Source organism: Erpetoichthys calabaricus, chromosome 3 (assembly GCF_900747795.2).
Source record: "Erpetoichthys calabaricus chromosome 3, fErpCal1.3, whole genome shotgun sequence".
Taxonomy (NCBI): domain Eukaryota; kingdom Metazoa; phylum Chordata; class Cladistia; order Polypteriformes; family Polypteridae; genus Erpetoichthys; species Erpetoichthys calabaricus.
The window spans coordinates 163,692,441-163,706,741 of record NC_041396.2 but is presented as its reverse complement, the minus strand read 5'-3'; the positions used below and the strand labels follow the sequence as shown (position 1 = coordinate 163,706,741).

The 14,301-nt window shown below is 37.1% G+C and overlaps 1 protein-coding gene across 4 annotated transcripts in view; it reads right to left on the bottom strand.

Moving 5' to 3' along the window:
• snx14 (sorting nexin 14) overlaps positions 1–13,973 on the bottom strand; it is a 187,031-nt gene extending 173,058 nt beyond the window's left edge. For 2 of the 4 annotated variants that reach the window (XM_051925277.1, XM_051925278.1), the window contains exons 1-2: positions 13,738–13,973; positions 7,522–7,666 (exon numbers count right to left, since the gene is read on the bottom strand). In XM_051925277.1, coding sequence (XP_051781237.1) covers positions 7,522–7,658 — 137 coding nt within the window. In that variant the 5' untranslated portion in view covers positions 7,659–7,666; positions 13,738–13,973. The remainder of the gene's footprint in view (positions 1–7,521; positions 7,667–13,737) is intronic. The other 2 variants (XM_028797482.2, XM_051925279.1) reach the window with 1 other exon arrangement.
• Positions 13,974–14,301: the final 328 nt, after the last annotated feature.

Below are 14,301 nucleotides of genomic sequence, written 5' to 3'. Positions count from 1 at the left end.
ATGCAAAATGACACCTTTTATAAATACTGTATCGTTATTTGGAACACTTGCATTTCATGTGTGTTCCGTATCTACAACAATCTATGCACAGTAAGCATATCGTTAAAACAGAAACGTTTTTCATGTTTTAGTAATAATTGACAAAATGTAGGCATGAAGTGTATAATGTGTGAAGCCTGAATTCCAAATATCTTTATACACTTTCACAAAAGATTAAAGTATAACAGAACAAATGCGCTTTTTTCTAAGGCTATAACCAAAGGAAAAAGTAACCAGGTTAGTGCTGCTTGCAGTCCTGCCTTCTTGGGTAGTATACACAGGTGGCAACGTGGTAGTGCTGCTGCTTTGTAGTAAGGAGACTGTGGAAGATTGTGGGTTCACATCCCGGTTCCTCCCTGTGTGGATAGCGCTTTGAGTACTGAGAAAAGCGCTATATAAATGTAATGAATTATTATTATTATTATTATTATTATACTGGTTAGAGATGCTGACTCCAACTCATAAGGTTCTGTGTTCCAGTCTTAACGTCTTCCAAAATAAACGTTTTGAATAGTGAGCTGTTCTTATTATTAATATTATACAATGAAAGCATACATTTGATTTGCGACTGTAACAGCCGCTGTAAATGTATAGTACAAAGTTAGCATCTTTTTTTAGTTTTACTAGTTTTATTTTATTTGCTTATCTTCCTACAGCATAAAGTCACAAGTATACTGCACAGCTTCCTCTGTTTGATCGTCAAGGGCATGCTCACAAATTACACGTGTAATGCCACGAAAAATACCTGCTGACACTTTAGTACACGAGCAATGGTACGAGAATGCAGTTAGACTTTTTTTGGGCACATACACCACGCTAGTGTTTAGATCTGGACGGTGTAGCGTTGGAGAGCTCTGTAAGCCGTGCTGTTTCTTTGAAGGACAGGTGATTGGCAGGATGACGCCGGACTTTTGCCTTTACGCCTGGTGCAGCTGCGTTGTTCTTTTATGTGAGTCGACATTTCTTGCGGGGAGGGCTCCTGTTTTCTCCGATCTGAGTTCACCTCTGTTATAGCGCGTCTTTATTTGAAAACAGCAGTGTCAGATCGGGGCGAGCGTGAACGCTAACTTTGACAAGCACTATAAATTTACAGCGGTTGTTACAGACGTAAATCAAATGTATGTTTTTATTGTATAATATTAACAATAATAGCAGCTCTCTACTCAAAACGGCAAACTTGAGAAGCTGCCAGCATCGAACCCAGAAGCTCTTGATTGGGAGTCAGCAGTTCTTAGCATTGCACCATGCAAGCTGTTGCATCAACCACTTACCGCAACCTGCTTTCTTTTTTCTTCAGTTATATTCTTGAATAAAAGCGCACTTGTTCTGTTATACTTGTACATTTTGTGAAAGTGTTTATTTGATATTTGGACTTCAGGCTTCACAACAGTCATTCTCAATAATACACACCACTCACATCCACGTCCACAGTTTTCCCAGTCTCGTTCGGGTACAAGTTCTGACACGGTTTTATATACAATCATCAGATTCAAATGTTAACAGTTCCCACACACAACTGCTGACTCCCAATCAAGAGCTTCTGGGTTCAATGCTAGCAGCTTCTCAAGTTTAACGTTTTGAGTAGAGAGCTGCTGTTATTGTTAAAAAGAAAAAAAATAACACTTTCTTTCCAGCGGGGAATCGAACTCGGGTCTCTAAGGCGCAACAGGCCTGCTGCGCACTGATTGGCTGATCAGTCTGTGTCAACTATCCCGACTTAGTATGTATCGTGATCGTGATTTAGAGAGAATAAAAGTGAAAAAAAAAAAAAACGGTAACTTTTACAAGTCCTATAAATGTACACCGTGTGTTACAGACGCAAACCATGTGTATGTGTGTACTGTATAATATTAACAATAAGAGCAGCTCATTACATTGGGATTAATAAAGTATCTATCTATCTATCTATCTATCTATAGGAGTGAGTCGGGATCGAACCGGGGATGCTTGATTACAAGTCAGCAAATCTTACCATTACTCTACGGAAACTATTGTTTTTCTTCAATCTTTTGTGAAAGTGTTTACTTGATCTTTGGCCTTCAGGCTTCGTATATTATATAGTTTATGCCTATATTTTGTCATTTACTACTAAAATATGAAAAATGTTTCTGTTTTAAAAATGCGTTTACACAGATTACTGTAGAAATGGAACACACATGAAATGCGTGTGTTCCAAATAACGATCTATTATTTCCACTCTAAAACTCTAGCAGTTCAGTCACTTCCAGATAATCAAACAAGGCATGAGCTGGGAAAACTTAGTGAACGTTCTGCGACGGTGGGGGATGGAATAGCCGACTGCTTGCTGGCTCGTCTTGATCGGCACATTTAGAAGACAAAAGAGAGGTGAGAACGGTTTTAAGGTGTGCCAGATCTACGAGTTTTTTCGTAGACTCTGGTAATTCTAGTGTTAAGTCTTCTTTTACTATGAAAATACTAAATAAATCTCTTCTTAGGCCTTATGTGCAACATTCATCTCTATCTGCATTTTATCTTCCCTAATATTGTAATGGTTGTCCTCAATACACCCTACAATTAGGACTGAAGTTGTTAGTCTTACACACCTTACACAGCTGTTTTTTTTTTCCTTTGCAGATTCTTTTTCATCTCTTTACTTACCCACTGTGGAGATTTTTTTTTTTAATTTTCTACTAATTCCTAACTTTGTAATGCACCTGTCCTGCATTATGTACAAAAAATTCTTAAACCTGTTTCACTGCTCCTTGACTGCCTCCAAATTTATTAAGCTTATCCCAATTAAACCCTGTTATACTTTGCTACATCTGTTCAAAAGTTACAGTACCAAAGTTAAACTTAACAGCTTTAGTCTTTGCATCCGCACTCTGCCAAAACACTGAAAATTGTATTACATTATTTTCACTTGACCTAGTGGTTCAATCACCTCTACATCCGCTATTTGAACTTGACTTTTACAATATACTGTATCTAAATGTGCTTTGCCCCACATTGGTGCATTAACATATTGTGCTAAAAAAAATAGTCACTGATTACACCTACAAACTAACCTACTGATCCTGTACTCAACTATTCAGTAAGTTAACCCAGTTAATATTCTAGTAGTTAAAGTCCTCCATGACTATAATATCCACCTGCAAATATGCCTTTTTTTAATATAACTGAAAAGATGTGCACTGAAATTACTGTCATTGGGTGGTCTACAACACACTCCTAAAATAAGGCCTTTTTCCCTAATGCTTTCCAGACGAATACAGATGTCCTCACTGAAATGGGGCTCATCATCCAACTGCAGAATACATGTATTTAAATTCTGCTTTACATAAATGGCAACCCCCTCTCCTTTTCTGTTCTCTCTATTCTTATTGCAAAATATGTAACTCACTAGTTTTATTTTTGATACTTCCAACATTAAGGAGTTATTTTAATGTGTTACTTATTTAATATTTGCACTTAAAATTTGGGTTAGAATTTACTTTACTATGGATATTTGTTTTTACACTATTATTCATCTCTTCATGTATAGTTCTAAACTTGGCCTGTCCTAAACTCCCTGTCAACGCCCCCACCAACAACAAGCACCCCCAACCCCGCCCTGATACCCCCGCAAACCGTCGTTTAAACAATCCTTGACTAACCTACTCATATGCTTACCCAACATTGGTGCCTCTCCAGTTTCAAATGTAACCCTTCAAGGTAAAACTAGTCCCATTTATTCCAAGAGTATTCCCAGTGCTCCATAAACATTTACCCTTCCATCATTCACCATGATTTGAGCTACATGTTAAGCCTTTTAATCTCCTCAATTTTACCTCGACTGGCAAGTGGTAAAGGAAGAACTTATAAGATGACTGAGAAGACTCTCAGTTCTATTCCTGAGTCTAGCACCTAAATCTTTAAATTTGGATTGCAGAACTGACAGACTACCCTTATGTATGACAAATGGATCCAGCCCTGCTGTGGCCAAGAGCCTATCAACCCTTCCAGGGAGGTCTCCTAGATGTGGAACTAAAAGGCAACACCCTGTGTGAGACCTTTTGTTCCTGGAGCAAACTTGCACTTCAATCATGCTAATGACTGAATCCCCCATTATTAAAAGCTCTCACTTTCTGGGGACTGGTTTTGAAGTGGCCCATTGAGGCTGTTCATGCTTGTCTACTACCTCAGAATCTTCAGAGATACTGTCTTGCTCCATTCAGACCTGAAAACAGTTTGACACTTCCAATTCTGGGGCTGATGCCCCCAGGACAGGGAGCACTCTTTGCCATGCACCTTGTGACTATCAACTGGTCTGTAGTCACCTCCCACACTGCCACAGGGGTGCACACTTTCTCTCTAAAGGATACCTGGGCCAAGTCAGCTAATTCTCTTCTACAACGCAACCTAGCCAACTCCTCCTCCAGTTCAGCAACCCATAGCTCAAGGTACAGGATCACCTGGCAACTCCTGCCATCCTTTAAAAAGTCCAATATCCAACTTGCATTGCACTGACCAAAATTTTTTAAATTTGGGTTTGGATTACTAAACTGCTTCATTTTTTGTTATTTAAATGATTTATAATAATTAAAATTAACAAATTAATAGAATAAAGATCTACTTCAGTTATTTACACCTTCTGGCCTCTTAAGCTCCTGTTAATATTACCCCCCTTGACTGCCTACTGTATGTCTTTCTTTAAAGTTATTAACCTCTAGTTTATTTCTGTCTGTTTTCTTAACTTTGCCCCCCCCCCCCCTAGTATTACTTCCTTACTTTGAAGCTCTCCATTTACACTGTTTGTATTCCTTCCTATTAACGAACCTTTACACTGTCACCTTCTTAAATGCGCTAGCTCCATCAAATAAAACGTCTTACACCCTACTTCCTTTTTTATATATATATATATATATATATATATATATATATATATATATATATATATATATATATATATATATATATATATTTTATTTTATTAAAATCAAAAAAACATTCCACATATGCAAGTCAAGTTTAACAAAACTGGTTTGAAACAAATCTACCCCCACCCATTAGAAAGAGAGCTAGGTCAGCAGAGTAGCATTTTAATAATAGTAAAAATATGTAAATAAGTAAATAAAAATAGATAGAATAGAAAAAGAGGGGAGAGAACCCACTTCCTCAATTTAAATGCTTATTCTAAAATGTTATTTATTAGATCATGCCAGGTTTTGAAAAAGTTTACAGATGCTCCAAGTGAGAATTTGATTTTTTCCAATTTTAGATAATATATAACATCAGTTATCCACTGACTTAAATGGGGTGAATTAGCATTCTTTCAGTTGAGCAAGATAAGTCTATGTGCCAACAGTGTAGTAAAGGCAATTACAATTTGTTTGTCCTTCTCCACTTTTGAGCCCAGCTGGAAGTACACCAAACACAGCTGTTAGTGGATTAGGAGGGATTGTGACACCCAGGCTGTCCGAGAGGCATTTAAAAATTTTTGTCCAAAATTATGTTCATTTGGTGTGCGGCTAAAACATATGGCCCAGTGAGGCTGGAACTTGATTGCAACGTTCGCAGGTTGGATTTTGCCCAGGAAACATTTTAGACAATTTTAAACGAGAGAGGTGTGCTCGATATATAATTTTAAGTTGAATAATTGTATGCTTTGCGCATATGGAGCTCAAGTGAATTCTGCGCATTGCTACCTTTCATTTATTTTCTGAGATTTTGAGTGAGAGATTCTTTTCCCACTGTATTTTGGGATCTTTGAAATGGAGGGACTTTAAAATGTTTTTAAATATTACAGAAATGCTGTTTAGTTCCTCAAGACTGATCAAAATTTCTTCCGGTTATAGAGGCAAGTGGCCTGTTTATGTACGGCACAGACTGTTTATTGCTTTGAAGTTAGCCATGTACCTTTAATTAAACACTTTTTTTCCTAAGGAATGAATGTATATGTCCTCATGTTCAACTAGAGCTAATTCGTTACTATGATCGAGAGATAAATGATATTCTATCTAAATATTCTTTATATGCCTTTACCTTCTTCCCGCTATGGAACTGCTGTTATTTTAAATTATTTGACACAACAATGACAGCTATTTACTTACAGATTTGCTGGATTCAGCAACAGCTTTCTGCTCTGCCTCGCCAATGCTAGCTTTGAATACATGTAACCAGAACAAACACAAGTAAGAAATGACTTTACAAACACTTCTCCAAAAACTCTGGTATTTTTGCTCCAGTGTAGGTAAAAATAAATAAATTAATAAATAAATAAACCTTCTGAATAGAAGAAAAGATTAAAACAGCTCCTTAGTGGCAACCAAAAAGGTTTTTAGGAGCAAATTTTGTATTTTAATTAACTCTCACACAACAGTAGCACAACACACTTCACACTTCAGTTCAATTCATAAAGATGATGTTGGAACGTCTCAATAGCTAGTCCAGTGGAAATGACCATTTAATACCAGGAATCCTTAACGCAAGTTTGAAAATATTTTAATATTTACTTATTTTTAATTTGGAATATTCAAACCTTATTTTTTGGCTAATTTGATGCAAACTCCTGACAAGACTGTAAACAGGTCAAAGGCTGAATCCACTCTCCATGTCACCAACAGTAATAACAACAATAACAATAATAATAATAAAGCTACACTTATCATTGCTTTTCGTTAAGCCATTTACTGAAGAGTCTTGTTGTTGTGATAACAGGAAATGCAGGACTTCCTAAAATGTAAATGCTATAACCAACCTATTCACTAAACTAGTTTTCTGTTTTTACAAAGATCATCATAAATTGACAATGAGATAAAACTTAAATTAATTTTTACTATATGATATGACATAGCACTCTATTTTTTTTTAATTATTTAAAATTAATTTTCTTCCAAATCAGAATATCCTAATATTAAAAGATTCTAAATACTCATCCCTCATCTAGTAAGAGAAAACAACCAGTTATTGTGTGAGGATCCTATTGTGAATTACAATCGGTACAGCCAAAGTATACAGAGAACAAGACAGAGAGAAAGAATATGAAGGAAGCATTCAAGTAATGATGGCTATAAGTTGATGCCAGCTTCTTAGACCTATGCTTAACATCAATATTCAAAATGTATTGAAACAGACACCAACAGAATAGGTAAAAGAACAACCGCTAAGAACATTGAATCATGTTTCTGTGTTGTCTTTCACTAGGTAAAGTGAAATTGTTCAGCCATGTTGGATGAAAGGCCTGCTTTCATTGACACTTCTACTTGTATTTAATTATTTAATCAATGTAAAATTTAATTGTTTGATAAGTGTAAAAGACCTGACCATAAGTTTAACCTAAATAACCAAGCTTTAAAAGAAGAATTGACAATTTACATAAAAACCCTAACCTAAATGCACATACAAAAGGAGAATGCCTATGAAAATAGCTTTGTCCATGGATTTCAACGTGTACTGCAAAACTCATATGATGTGGTAAAATGTGTGTTAAGTTTTCAGTTAATCTACTTTATACCAAAGACATCCACATAATTAAATGCATACCTGTTCAGAAGAACTGTAGACAGCATAAGAAATACTAAAATAAAACAGAAAACTGGATACTGACGCCAGACTTCTCTTAGGTGATCCACTTTGAGCCTCCGTTTCACTTTTTCCACCTTTGTTCTGAGACCAAACATCTTAACCACTGAGGAAAATGGAGAAAAAAATGTGCATCAGAAAATCAATTTACCACTGAAATGCATATTATGTAAAAAAAAAAAAAAAAAAAAAAAAAAAAATACAAAAACCATTTATGGCCTTGGGAGTTTTTACATTCTACTGATGCACAATATTGAACCACAGTGGATTTAATTTGGCTTTTTTGACACTGATCAACAGAAAAAAAATCAAGTGAAAACAAATCTCTGTAAAGTGGTCTAAATGAATTACAAATACAAAACACAAAAATATAGCTGGGTAAGTATTCACTGCCTTTAACATGAAACACACCGTTAGCTAAATGGGGATCACCTGTTTGTAGTCAAGGGGTTTCAACTGATCCATATTACTAACCGAGAATGCTAAACTGGATGGACGCAGGGACATCCGGCCATGGGCCGTAGCCGCAAAAAGACGTACTGCGCAGGCGCCCCAAGAAATGAGGCGCCGCGAGAGGCGGACAAGACCACAGAAAAAAGGAGTGAGCACAGAAAAAAAGGAGCCAAACGCAGGCGACGCACACAGCGCCGCACGAGCAAAACACCCCCCCCCCCACAAGCAACGGACGGGACACACACAAAGAGGACGATTGAACAAGCCCCTGGCACACAAAAAAAAAGAGCCCGCAAACCCCCCCCCCCACACACACACACACACAAGCAACGGACGGGACACACACAAAGAGGAGGATTTAATCCCATTGCACACGAAACGGGACGCACACAAAGAGGAGGATTCAACAAGCCACAACCACACAAAAAAAAAGAAGCCGCGAGCACCACATAAAGCCCATTGGACACGAAACGGGACAGACTACGGACATAGCACACGAAACGTACACAAAAACGACGATTCAGACACACGACCACAGTAACATAAATAACAAATGACACACAAAGCCCCATTTCTAAATGAACCGTCCGTATTAAACATACATCATCTCAACACGTTCACAATATGCAGCATAGGTAGATCTCATTACAATGAGGCACTATTAACCGTTCAACCGCAGAAAAGGCTCCATATTAACAGTGAGTGCGATCCTCCTTAGTACTTATCCATATTTCTCACGCTCAAGAAACAAGTCATGAATTCACGATCACAGGTACAAAACGATACCACTCGGATAATGGGACCAAACACAATTCACACTATGCAGCATAGGTGGATCTCATTACAATAAGGCACTATTAACCGTTCAACCGCAGAAAAGGCTCCATATTAACAGTGAGTGCAATACTCCTTATTACTTATCCATATTTCTAGAAGAAAAAATGTCTCGGCTCCAAAAACGCAAAGCTCAACTAAAGCTTCTAACTAACGATGTACCTAAAAGTAAAAACTTTATGAACTGCATTAGATCCTACAATAGTTCATTTGCTTTTGCATATACCGGAGTAAATATCAGGCCACCAAAAGGCAATGGCCCATACTGCTTTCGCATATGTGCACAAATACTGCATCGCATTGGAACATTGCACCCTGAAACAAATCAACAACGCAAATATGCACAAATCTACATCCTAGATCCACATGACGCAATCTATCAATCAAAGTGCTGCATCGCAACAGGCACGGATTCAAAACGAAACACCTCCCGTCTCAGACATACGTTAATGGCAAGGAAGGCTACAACGGGCTTCTCACACAGCACAGGCAAATCGATTACAGCTCCAAAACAACACATCCCAAATACTACACATGCAACAACGCGCCTCTCAAACAGCACAAGCAAAACATACACCAGGAAAATTCATTCAGATTAATGAATGTCATTTGCAATCACTGTCATTCAGTTCACTTCCCTGAAGAAACAACTGGCAATACAAGTAATACATTTACACGTTGTTGTCAAAAGCGTCAAATTAGACTGCCTCCTTTACATTCATATCCTGAATATCTACAGAAGCTTCTAACTAACGATGTACCTGACAGTGAAATCTTTATCAACTGCATTAGATCCTACAAATCTATATCCACTATGAACATTAACGGTGGCACTGCACGTGACATCCGTCTTACAAAAATGTTAATTATTGATGAATGTACAATGGCATCCAGTCACTTACTCAACACCATTCATAAACTTCTACAAACGTTTATGAATAATAATATTCGCTTTGGAGGAAAAGTACTTTTATTAGGAGGAGATTTTAGACAGTGCTTAGCTATTCTTCCACATGCCATGCGCTCAGCTATTGTTCAGTGCACCTTAAAATACGCAGACAATTGGCATTGCTTTCAAAAGATACAGTTAGTAAAAAAGATACGATGTCCAGAACCAGATCATAACAATTGCTTATTACAACTGGGAGATGGTACACTCACCAATACAGATGGACTTCACCCACATATTATTACAATTCCTCAAGCCTTTATCTGCGACGACTTAGTTACAGACAGATTTCGAACAGCAATCTCATTAGACCAAATGCCCCTTTTAACACAACGCACTATATTATGTCCAAAAAATATTAATGTGGAAAACATAAATACCCAAGTCATTCCATTACTTCCTGGAGAGACACAACTCTTTCTAAGCTCTGACAAACTTGACTCTGATCACAACAATAGCCATCTTCATTGACATTACAAGTTCTGACCTGGAATTACCTTTTACACTTAAACGGCGTGTACAAAGAAATTTTCCAATAAACCTTTACACTGTGCCACACACTTTATTGTTTACTTTCTATTTGCATCATCTACACCTTCACACTATTCTATATCTCATTCATACATCACGCTCTTTGTCATTCCCAACACCAGCGGTTGGCGAGCGAAGCGAGCAGGGGGCGGAGCCCCCTAGTTTCAGTATAAATGCTTTTGTATCTGGAAGCTCCAACTTCTGGTGAATCCATATCATGATCTAATACACAAAATAAAGACAATAGAACAACCCATGTAACTACATGAAAAGGTGATTACAAAAGTACGTCAGTTGATGGACACAAGTAATTACATAAGTCACTGAACATTCATTGGAGTCCAGTTAAATCAGTCATTAAGAAATGGAAAGGAAAAGGTAAAACTGTAAATCTGCCTAAGGCAGGCTGTCCACAAAATCTGAGTGATTGTACAAAAAGACAATTAGTGAGGGTGGCCACCAAGTGACCTATAATAACTCTAAGGAGGGTGCTACAGTGGGTCAGACTGGCGAAACTGTGGGGCATGTGGGGCATACAACTGTTGCCTGAGTGTTTTGCAAATTATACTGTAGTTTTATGGGTGGCAAAGAGAAAAATTACCAAAGTGCCGTACAAAGAAGCAATAAAATAAACACAATGCAAACAATTATACAGAAGCAGATTAATAAAACAACCAATTATAACATCCACTTTAATCCCATTATACAAAGTGAAAGGCGGAAAAAAACAAGCAGGTCTTAAGTTGACTTTTAAAAACCCTGACAGAGGATGGAGACCTGATGTGGAAAGGCAGGTCATTCCAAAGCCTACTAGCAATACCTAAGAAAGTTCTGTCTTCCCTAGACTTCAGTTGAGATCTTGGAACTACAAGGAGTAGTTGTCCAGATGACTTCAATGCTCTCACTGCCACATAGGGGTGAAGGAGGTCACATATGTATTTTGAAGCAAGACCATGCAAGGCTTTAAAAACAAACAACAAGATTTTAAAGCCACTATTAAAAATGAAACAGATTAACGTTTGCCAGAAGGCACATAAGAAACTCTGAAGTCAGCTTGAAGGAGGTTTTATGGTCTAATGAGACCAAAATGTGTTCTGATTAGGCAAAAATTGTGTTTTTCTACAGTTAGATTAAATGACACATCTAACATAAGCCAAACACTATACACATTATCAAAAACACACCATCACCTGAGTAAAGCATGGTCTTAGCTGCATCAATGCTGTGAAGATGCTTCTCTGTAGCCAACCCCAGAAAGCTTGCGTGGGTAGAGGGTAAATGAACCAGCAAAATTCTGGGAAATCTCAGAGGAAACATGTGCCTTAGGAGAAGATTTGCTCTCCAGCAGAACAACAACCCAAAATCAAAAGACAAAGCTACAGAGGGACGATTAAAAAAAACAACAATGTTAATATCCTGGAGTGGAAGAATCAGAACCCAGATCTCGATCAAACTGAGAATTTGTGGCAGGACTTGAAAAAGGCAGTCCCCATGTGACCTGACAAAGCTACAGCAATTTTGCAAAGAATAATGGGGAAAAACAGCAGTGTCGAGATGTACAAAAGTGATAAAGAAATGTGCATCTACTAAATACTTACTTGAAGGAGTGAATATTTAAGCAATAAATTATTTTGTATTTTATATTTGTAATTAATTTAGAACACTTTTGTTACTCTGATATTAAAGTCGTTTTTTGTCGATCAATGTCAAAAAAGCCAAACTAAATCCACTGTGATTTAATGATGTATAATAATAAAATGTAAAAACTTACAAGAGTGGAAATACTTTTTACAAGCACTGCATTTACATTTCTGACACAGGTTCAGTAATCATTAGTTATGTTAATAATATTTGTAAATATGTTCATCATTACCTTTTTTCATTTAACCCTGTTGGTTAATAATATGACTTTATAAACATCTATTAAATACTTACTTCTTTTAATCTTTTTTGAATGTTTTTACATTTAAATATGCTTATAATTCAAACTTTAATCCACTTTAATTGTGTAGAACATATAAATTATGCAAGAGTTAAACATACAAAGTCCTCAGAAATGAAAAAAATAAATACTGATGATGTGTGGAAGAAGGGGTTTACAAGATTGAAAGCAATTAAATACTGGGTGTGTCTTACCGTTTTAAGAAAATAAACAGTTTCTAATAACAATTATATTTGAATGGCACGTTAGTTAAATTGAATGATGAACAACACAAAGTAGTTAATTAGTATGGGTTAAATATTTAAGTAATAAAAATTCGGGGTATTTATGTGTCAGCAGATTAAGCCCAGACTGCGTAGTACGGTACTTAGAGGAGATGATCCTCCGGTCTAAATGCGGTCTCCGTGCTCAGATAAACTCGCTCAGCACCAAGTGCAACTAATCTGCAGTTGGTCTTGTTTTGGCCTCGTGTTTCTCCGTGGTTTGCTCACCTAGGCATTTCATTGCCCCCTAACGATGCCACAATGGTAGTAAGCATGTGGTCTTTCACGTGCACCAACAAATTTATCTTGATTTAAAGGCACAATGCACTGGGAAAAAGTATATTCTCATGTAAACTTAATGGGAAAAAATGCAATAGTCAAGCTACACTTGATCGAAAGGCTTGTCGCCGTCATTACTGTAAACGTAATTCACCTCGACCGTATGAAAAGGCCCTGCAATCCTTATATGCAAAGTAATGACGAAGAGAGGTACACGATAGTGAAAATCGTATTTGAAGCATAATTGGTACTCTGTAAATCATTTCCCAATTATGTACATTCCCTAGGTGCCCAGTTTTTCCAGATAACCAAACTAACCCAACAGTCAGCAAAATGTATAACATAGCTAGTTAGCGTGTGGACCATAATCATAAAGAATGAGCAACATTCACAGTGGAGCAGTAGCCCTATATCATACATATTGTGAGAGATCTCATATTAGATCTGAGAGACACCCACAAAGATACCTCCACGACAGTACAGAAGAGACTGGCAGTATCTTTCCATGTGTGCACTTTCTGAACTGGCGGCAAATTGATTTCTTTTTAAAGTAGATTAATGGTTAAATGCATGTTGGTCCAGATTCTTCTATTCCTTGTGTTAAACAATATAAATATTTCTGTGACACTTAGTTAAATATGTCAGGCCAAATATAAATATAAAATACGGTTTCCATGTGTTTTATAGCAGAAGTGTTGATATACATACGAGACAAGGTAGAACATTCAATTCTGCAAATACAATGTATGCAAACAGACTTCCACATGGAAATTAATTCTTTGCACAAATATATTAATCTTCTTTCACTATTGCAAGATACTGTGAACGTTTTGTACTTAGAGGTGTGTGGCAAAAAATTGTACAGCATCATACACATAGCAACCGTGTTAACCTCGAACGAAAAAAGAAGAGTCAGGTGTCCGTACCTTTCTTCTGCAAGCTGCTACTCTGCCTGTTCCAAAAAAACTTTAGTAAGTAACGTGTCGCTTAAAACGCATCATTTGTAAGACCGTGTAAATAGGTTTTCTGTTAGATTTTGCGTATTACTTTTCTTCCCAATGCATCTCGCAGACAAAATCTTATTTTTCTTTTACAATGATAGGAGCAGCCACTGCATTTCCTGTTTGCACTCCCTTAACCAGTGTGCGCATGTCACACAACACACTGACGTAACTTCCTATTAATCAGGACCAACAGCGGCTGCGCACTTTTTTCAGCAATAGAGCGTTTGACGTTGTGGCAACACTTTGGAGCAATTACAAGTTCTCCTAAGGCAAGAGATGTTTTAATGGAAGAATGGCGCTGGATATAAATAATTCATAAGTACGGAGGTTTATTTGTAAATTCATTGAAAATTATGTGACATCCTTCCTAGTTTGTTACTTTTTTTTTTTATCATGTGAGCATATTACATGTGGACTTTAGATGGTGGGCTCCGATTGTCCAGTAGAGGGCGCACAAGTGTAGTTATTTTACACATTACTAAGCCT